The sequence below is a fragment of the Cucurbita moschata genome, unplaced genomic scaffold (genome assembly GCF_002738365.1).
Source record: "Cucurbita moschata cultivar Rifu unplaced genomic scaffold, Cmos_1.0 Cmo_Scf00038, whole genome shotgun sequence".
NCBI classification, from domain to species: domain Eukaryota; kingdom Viridiplantae; phylum Streptophyta; class Magnoliopsida; order Cucurbitales; family Cucurbitaceae; genus Cucurbita; species Cucurbita moschata.
The window spans coordinates 55,224-64,628 of NW_019268554.1; the positions used below are offsets into that span (position 1 = coordinate 55,224).

General features: G+C 37.3%; 1 protein-coding gene across 1 annotated transcript; it reads right to left on the reverse strand.

The window, feature by feature from the left end:
- Positions 1–3,541: 3,541 nt before the first annotated feature.
- Positions 3,542–6,273, reverse strand: LOC111432343. Its single transcript, XM_023069185.1, has one exon. The coding sequence runs from the start codon at positions 5,845–5,847 to the stop codon at positions 3,652–3,654; it is 2,196 nt and encodes a 731-aa protein (XP_022924953.1). The 5' UTR covers positions 5,848–6,273; the 3' UTR covers positions 3,542–3,651.
- Between the last annotated feature and the right edge of the window lie 3,132 nt (positions 6,274–9,405).

A 9,405-nucleotide genomic window follows, 5' to 3' on the forward strand; every position in this document is an offset into this window, starting at 1 on the left:
GTAAGAGAACTGCAAATGACAACTCTACGCTTTTTGGGGCCTTTCCGATGGTGGACTGCTCACTTACCACCCATCTCTTTTTAATTCTTTTCAAATTCATTTGTTTTTTCAAATTGAAAGTTGAGAACTTTATGGCTTAGTTTCTTAGTTAGTTGTAACAATATTTTCTAATTTGATTTCTTAACAAAAATGTTACCAACTATACTATTGGTTCGAAAAAGAATCAATACCTATGCATCTCGAAAAGATCAGCATTGGTTTATGATGATAGTTTTCATGGATAACGTGACCATATCTCAGGAAATGTCGGGCCATATGATGATAGTTTCCATGGACAACGTGATCATGTCGCAGGGAACGTCAAGCCATATCAACCCATCTTGAAAAGACTCGCATTGGTTTGTGGTGATAGTTTTCACAGGATAACATAACAACCATGTCACAGGGAATGTCGAACCATATCAACCCATCTTGAAAGGACCTGCATTGGTTTGTGGTGATAGTTTTCACAAGATAACATAACCATGCCACAGGAATGTCGAACCATGTCAACCCATCTTGAAAGGACCTGCATTAGTTTGTGGTGATAGTTTTCACAGGATAATATAACCATGTCACAGGAAATGATTTTTTGTGATAGTTTTCATGGGTAACATAATCATGTCACAAAGAATGTTGAGTCATACCAACACATCTTGAAAGGACCGGCGTTGATTTGTGGTGTCATACCAACTCATCTTGGGGTGATAGTTTGTTATGTTATAGTCTCCTTGACCTAATCTAGAAAATCTTATGAGTTTAGCATAAATTAGAGATCTTAATCAGTGATGTAAATATTTGCCAAAAAGGAATTTCACTGTTATAGAGATCACGGTAAAATTACCCAAATGCTTTCGATTCGTCTGAGCTCAATTTTGATTTTATTGAGCGACTCCAGATGTAACCGGTGTTGGGATCTTAATACATGTATTTTTTTGGTGTGACTGCTTGTGTTAGATGTCACGGTTGTTGTTTCATATTACTTACTAGCTTATAACATTGTTTTTTAACGTTAATTTCAAAACGTTTTCCAAAACTTTAACCAATCTCTTTCTAAAGCTATTTTTCAAAAAACGAGGTGGAGGGTAAATCATAGGCCATTTATGCCACCAACCATCCAAATTTTAGGTGGTTGACTTACTCAAGTGCGAGAGTGAAAGGATATGCCTTTTGAAGCTTCGAGTCACGGATCCACACGTGGACTCACTTATTAGGATTTCCTCGGGGCTCTAGGTGTAACTAACCTTTGATTTCTACTCTCCATGGCCCATCTAAGTCATTGCATTACTTGCATTTAAGTCGGGGTGCCCTTATCTATTATGGGCTCTAGGGTGAATCGAACATGTATGGAAGATTCATCACTCTCTATAGGTATCTCTTAGTCTCCTTAATAAACTTCATTCGTATTTACATCTAAATGTTAGTCGAAAGCTTCATAAGTGATACCTCACAAGCTCTCATCTCCATTCAAGGCTCTTAATAGTGTGAATGTCTAAGTGGGGGTAACACCTAAGTTCCGACAAAAATTCATTTTTCAATTTTTCATTTTAAGTTCAAACTTCTAAAATTTTATTGAGAGTTTTAGAGGCCAAATTTCAAGGAGGGTTTAGGTTTCAAGGGAGAGAAAACATTATTTTGGATCGGAAATAAAAATAAGTTCTAAACAGCCGTTTGAAGTTAGAATTTGACCGGAATTTTTCAATAAGAAATGTTCATATCAAATTTGGGTGTTTGATAGGTTGAAATCCGTCAAGACATGCCATGTCTCACCCATCCAGCACGACTTCTCCTCTCTTGGGCTCATGGTACCACCCATGGGTAGCCTTACAGGCATGTGCGAGTGCATGATGCACGCGTGTAAGTGTGACACCTGAGTAAACGAGAGATGTATAAATGAAATGAGACCACATCAAAATGAAAGAGATCATGAGGATAAGATGACTAAGAAATTAAAAGAATTAAAAGTTACTGCTTATAACAATAAGGTGCAACTTCCTCATGTTGAAAGGATTTCTATTGGTTTGTGTGGATGGTCTTCACTCTTAGAAGTAAGGAGTACGTAATGTGACTACTCTTACAAGTGAGGAGTAAGTAACGTGACCATGTCGGAGGAGATGCAACTTCCATTGTCCCAATTTTGGAACTAACCCTAATTTTACTTTAGGACCTACCACACAAATTTAAAAAATTTTGGAGCTCCTAACATGCAGAAAAACTAGCTCAAGAAGATACGCGTCATCCATGAGAGTAGCCATATGGACTTTAGCCAAGTAATACTTGTAAGGATCGTTAAGACATGCTAGCATGCTAGCATATCTTACCTTAAGTGGTTAGAATATGCACGATTAGGACTTAAATAGGCAAATATGGACAAGAATACAATGTATGTTATGGAAAAAAATATGAAAATGTCCCTATAATGGAATTCATGCATGTTGATTTTTATGCTTTCTGCCGAGCTAGCAAAGAAATATACTTGCTAGAACTCAAACGGGACAATTTGGATGAGTTATGCATGTTATGAATAATTACCAAAAAGTCTATAGATCGATATTTTGAGACTTATGTTGTTCTATATACTTTCCGTTAGAGCCAGAGTAACTTACATGTTAACTTAGGTTAGAAAATTTCCAGTAGATCGAGCACACTAGGATCTTGAGCGATCGATCAGAAGTCTAGACCTAGGTACACCCAGAGAATCAGTAGACTGAACTAGAATGTGAGACGTGACCTCAACCGCTTAGACTGAACTAGAACACTAGGATCTTGAGCGATGATCAGAGTCAAAACACTTACAAGTAATGGTCACTCTATCGTCGTCTAGAGAAAGAAAAGAACAAACACCATGATTATAGGAACCTATCCTCCAATAGATTACCTAGATGACTAAGAGTTGAACTCTAGTTCCACACGCGTTAGGCTAGTAGGAGACTTACCTAGGTAAACATCAGGCGACTCATGAAGGGATTATGTACTCCCAAATAGGCTATATATAACTCAGATGAGTAAAAATGTTCGAAGTGAACCACGTGACAAGGTGTCATGCTATGAAGAAAGGGCCACATGAAAAGGAACTACAAGGCTATCATTAGGGAGACGTAAGAACCACCACAAGGGTCATGGCACGAAAAAGAATAGCATGGTTCGAGTGTGGGGCAAATTGGGTAGACATAGTCCCTTCGTAACTTCAATCATTGAAAATTTGAAAGAACTAGAGGCAAGATCGAGTCGAATGACTTGGCCTCGTGTAGTTGCAAGTCAGTTGGGTCATAAAAGATTGAACGTGCATGTACAGACGAAGTATTTGGTTGAAGAAGATAAACCCGAGCTAAGGTTCAACAAAGCCACAAACGCTTAAAATTTGTTGTGAGCGTGTTAAGATAACGACGTTTCATGGTTGAAAATGCATGACCGTCAGTGAATTTTGTGAGATTTGTGAGAAAAGAGAATGATGAAACTCAATCAACCAAAAACAGATGATTGTTTGAAGCTTTTGTAGGTATGTTGGTCTAAGAATGTCTCTACCTTTTGCATTTATAGTATGAACATTTTGGTTTACATTGGGAACTAATTCAAACAAGATTGTTATGGCAGCTTCACCTTTCAGCAGAGCTAGATCTCTAGCTTGTAGAACAATCGCCATTCTTCAATGCTCTCCATTTGATGCGGATCAAGCGCAGGAAGCGTCGTCTTCTCAACCAGTTTCAAAATGTTCCCCGTTTTCCCAAGAATGTAAGCTGCTTTTCTCACACTCTTCTCTCGTTTTTCAATCGCACTGTTCGAACACTTCGTGGATATCACTTTCTCCAAATTTGTCAGACACGCTCCCATAATGGCACCGATAATGGCTTCGATTTCTGTGAACAATTGCTCACTTGAGTGCCCGTATTTCTTTTCATATTTTAGTAGCATCGATTCACTTATTCTGTACATACAGTTCGCAGCCAGTACCTTGATCGGCCATTTTGAAGGACTTAGCTTCAAGCATAGATGTTGATTTGTCTTCTTCTCTGCCGAGTAGATTTTCTTTGCACAATTTGAAAGCTGTTCGAGAACTTCCTTTGGACTTTCTTTATGATGTGAAATTTTGTGGATGTCTATGTCCAGCCATTTATGGTGTAGATCGATCCCTAGCCAAACGATTTCGGCTGCTTTCTTTAGGTTTATGAAATCCCCTTTGGTGTCGAGGTGATCTTCGATGAGTCGTATGTATTTGAGACCTTCGTTTACTGCGCGTAACAAGTGTTTGATTAATCTACGATTCATGTTTGGAAGAGAAGTTGCTATGACTGTTAATGTCACCACAGGGAGCATCCAGCAATTTTGGGGCTGCTGGGAATCTAGACATGGAACTTGAAGATTGTCAAACTCTGCCACTCCCTTGAAACCTCGTGACATGATAGTTCCTTCCAGCAGGTGAATGAGAATCTTAGGTTTTTTCTTCTGCCCTTTCTGAATCCAGTGATGTGTGGCATGATAATTGTTTGCGATCATGAGATGAACTAGATCATCTTCACCTTCAAGATACAGAACAAAACGACTGAGATCCATCTTTGAATCAGTATCTACCTCTGACCCAGAACTGTTCATAGAAATTGTGTCTTTAAAACTTAACTTGTTTTTCAAACTTTTGAAACAATCACAGAATGAGAAGATTCCTCCGACAAGGAAAATGGATATGAGTCGAATTACTTTGCTTGTGAACACTATGGTTGTTTGTAGGATAATACATCCGTCCAGAAATTTGTTTTTTGCACTATGAACAAGCTTTCTACATCTTCTGTTTTTAACTTTGATGTTTAATGGACACTGCTTCATCTCTACCAGATATTGGATCCAATAGTTTTCTAATGTGAATTCCTTCTTGTAGCCCTCTTTTCCCAGCTTTGGACACCTGAATTTTATGGCTGCAAACCATCTGATTGCTGGGGCAATAGTCCCTACTACCACTGCAACACACTGTATCACGAGGATAAAACTGATTGACCATTTATAATCCGACGGACCATTGCAGAACTTAAAGGATTTCTTCGTTAAGTAAGATGTAAGAATGGCCTCTGCTAAAATTCCAGCACTAAGAAGACAGATTGCCCCAGAAGCAGTACATGTAGCGGACCGACCCATCACAAACTGTGGGCTGCAGGTTTGAGCCATCATCCAATATTTTATCATACCCTCTTTGAGTCTTTCAACTGCTATTTTGCCTTCTTTTTCATTTGCTTTGCACTCTTTTGATGCTAATTCATGTCTTAGGCTATACTTCATTTCCAGGTAGCTTTTTGTTGATGGAACAACTAAAGCAGAAAAGCTCAAGATGCCAAGCAAAACAAGCATCAAGATTAGAATGGAAACCTGTTCTTTCATATAAACATAGATCACTCCAGTTCCCATCTCCATACAGACGTTTATGATGAGGGTAATAACAAGAATCGCCAGAGCCATAATGTTCATAAAGATTTCTTGATTCTCCATAGATCCAAGAGAAGGCATACAATTAGCCATGATAGTGCACATCAACACGGCACTACTTAGCTTTGCAAGCTGATCCTCTCTGCCAGGCATGGAGGTGTTGAGATCCACAGAGAGTTTGATGGCCACAGCTATCAGGGTTAGAGAAGTAGAGTTAAGAGTGAAGAACTTACAAGGGAACCAGAATTTTCTGTGGCGGAAGCCGTGGACAAGATCGGCAGCCATTGCTAAGAGGCAGACCAAAGAGGCTGTGGCTATGTAGATGCCAATCCATGGCATGGGCTCGCTGAACTTGGCATCATTCAGGTATCCATCGTTGCTGCAACCAACCACTCCCATGTTTCTCTCTTTTTGAGCTTCCTTTTCCGCTTGTGTATCTGATCTGATCAATTTTATCCAATTTCTGCTCTTATTGAAGAGGTGGTTTCTGTGTCAATCCTTTATGTCTTTCCATTGTCTGGTTCAGTGCCGGTTATGATGAACATTTTCCCCTTTTATGGATAGTCAACGTGGGCCAATTACAATACTGGCCACTTCATAGCTTTAATAATTGAAGGGAAGTTCGAAGGAGTCTTCTATTTCTTACCCTTTAGTAGCCTGACTTTTAAAAACATTTTGACATTTTAACCATTAAATTCAACATCTTGAGGTAGCTGTTTTGGACTTGTGAAGATTAAAGAATCTGGACATTGGATTCTACAAGCTATTTATCTTATTGATCAAGGCTTATTGGAAGAAGTCAAAGTCCTAGAAAAATCAACATCCCACCTCGGTTGGAGAAGAGAACAAATCATTCCTTATAAGAGTGTGGAAAACCCTCCCTAGTAGACGCGTCTTAAAACTGTGAGGTTGGCGGCGATACGTATTTGCTAGTAGTGAGTTTAGACTATTACAAATGGTATCAGAGTTTGACATCGAGTGATGTGCCAGTAAGTCCCCATCGGTTGGAAAGGGGAACAAAGCATTCCTTATAAGGGTGTAGAAACCTCTCCCTAATAAATACATTTTAAAACCGTGAGGCTGACGGCGATACATAAAGGGTCAAAACAGACAATATATGTGCTAGTGGTGAGTTTGAGTTGTTACAATATTTCTGTTTGGCTGGTTAGTTTCGGGAGTCCAACATACGGATAGGCTTCAGCTAAACTGCCTTGAATTCTTTTGTTTGCTTTTTCCTTTTGGTAGGACAAGATCTTTTTCTTTTTCTGTTCTTTTGAGTGGTAAAAGTTGGGAAAAACCGGTGAAATTTTTTGAATTAGTTTCAGGCGTTGACAGAAGTCTGAAGGAGAACATGCCATTGGAAGAGACCAAACAACTCCTAAAGATAAAATATTGTAAGTGATTCTGAAAGATTTGGGTCGGCTAAAGCTTACGCTTCAGCTTTTTTGTTATTTTGCATACTCTTCTTTTTATAAGTAGAATTGCTTTGACATTTACCTACTTTTCCTAATTATTCCTTTTGAGTTTTATTCATTGCAGGTGGAGCCTTTCTCGTGTAAACTGTAAAAGTTTTCTTGTTGGGTATGGCCTAGCTTTTTCTCGTTTGTGGGAGATTTCAACCTTTTTAGTTCGTTTAGTTTCATATGGCTTGATTTTTTCATGATATACCCATTATAATGGAGGGCCCCTTCTGTACATGATTGATATAGTCACTACATAGTGGGGGTCGGCAAATTGATGTGAAAGAGATAGAGTGCAGTTCAATCTTGTTGTGGCATCTTTCTCATGGATCGGTTCGCCTCCACTCGAGGGAAAGGTCTCCATTTCTACCGCACTTTTGCTATCACGAACTTTGACATGTGTTCTCTTTACGGCCATGAGTAAGGTGTTTGATTTTTTTAAGAATCAATGAAAAATAGTAACGAAATTGGACTTTTTAAAGTTATGGCGGATGGAAATAAAATGATAGAAAAGCTATTTTGTGATGGTGAAAGAATTAAATTATACAGCATTGGTAGATGTGATTGAAAGATTTAGATTTGGGATTGGAGAAAAGAAGCGTAAAACATTTTTCTTGGCTTTGGAATTTTCAACACCCATAATGCTTCCAAATTTGATGATTCAAACAATTTGGCTTCATTCTCAATTTAAATGCTTTTTTTTTAAGGAGAAAACTAAAATAACATCATATCATTTGTTTATTTATTATTTATTATTGTCCTACGATTTGGATCAAGATTTTGAATTTTAATCGATCACATAATAGTTTCTGTAAATCCTTGCATTCCTTGCAACATGGTCAGATTATTCGTTCTTTGTTTCTTAAGAATGAAGACTATGCCCACTGATCAATCTAAGTCATTCCGCGTGTTTTATTCTCACTGAAATGTTCCAACCCACCTCGCTTAACCTTCGAGTTCATATGAATGAGCCACAAAAAGAAAGGTGCATTTTGTTGGTATTGGTAGTAGTTTTCATTTCTTTTTAAGTATTTTTTGGTCATTCTATCCTTAGGATTGCCTTCACTTGAATGTAATCTCGTTTCATTCAAGTACTCCTCATTTTACTTGGTTCATCCCTAAACCACATTTTTTTTAGAGGGATATCACTCTAATACTAACGCCTTTACTTGAGATTTGGATTTTGACCCGAAATGAAATGAGGCGTTTCTAGTTCAAATTTCAAAAAATCTACATCTACAAATAAAGAGATGCATCTAAGGGTTGATTATTGACCGACTATTAGATGGGCTCGGGTTATCAAAGCTCGGACGTCACGAAAAAGACAAAATATGGGATAACTTGAACGGCAAAAAAGTTTTATGAATCTTTTTTTTTTTAACTAACCATTTTTTATTTTTATTATTATTATTATTGATATGATTTTAAATAAAAAATTCCATAGACTATGTTTTTTAACCCAATTTTTATTTTTTTTTTAATATAAACTAATGCTTTTCAACTACTACATCAATTAATAACTTTCTAGGGAACATCATTGTGCATCTTGAAATCTCTAAATAAAGATATGAAATATAATATAATTTTAAATTATAAAAACTATTATGACTAAGAATGATCAAAAGCATATACAATAATTTAATATTTTTATATAATATAAAGTAATTTAATGTTTTAGAAACTATACATTATAAAATGGTATAGTTATATTACGATTATTAATAATAATATTATTATTATTTGTCTTATATGGGTAGAAAATAAATTATTGAAGAGTGTATCTTCCTTGTGTTGTGGGGTCTATGGTTGAATTCCATGGCAGAACTTAATGAAATGCAATTACTTAGACGTATGGTTCAATAATAAATTTTGGTTCATTCAAGACTTATTCATAAGTTTGAAACCAATTAGAAATTTATACTATGCCTTCGAATTAATGTCACCTATTTAATATTGATTTATTATATGACTTAAGGTGGTCCAATCAAATTATGTCACGTGGGGATTAGATTTGAAACTAAATTAGTTAGATATCACTAAAAGTAGACTGAGTCGCCTGCCTAATAGTTAGACCTAAAGTTAATCATATTCCTGTCAAAAGTCGTACAAGGTTCTTCAATGAGATCATTTATGACGACTCTAGATGTGAAAGATCATTTAAAATAATTTACTTCAAACGTTGTCATGTACTTAAATCTTTGCTAATCGAATATCGTTTGTGTAGAATCCAAGCTTGCTCGACCACACACGCTGCCTGTGCGTGCATGTTCAATCGTCTGCGACATAACTGACTTGTCTCTACACTAGGTCAAGTCACTCAGCTTGACCTTACCTTTGCTCGGGGCCAAGGTCTCTCAATGCAATGTCGCATCTCATCTTGTCATCTCAATCCCCATCGACATGGTCCATATGTCTTGACGTCATCTCGAGTCTCGGGATGTCGTCGGCTATCACAATTCGCTCAGTCATGCCATCGAGAACGAGCCCGCGTGTCGCT

Excerpts from the sequence above, each read along its gene's own strand:
- LOC111432343 (XM_023069185.1), bottom strand. The coding sequence starts at position 5,847 with ATGGGAGTGGTTGGTTGCAGCAACGATGGATACCTGAATGATGCCAAG.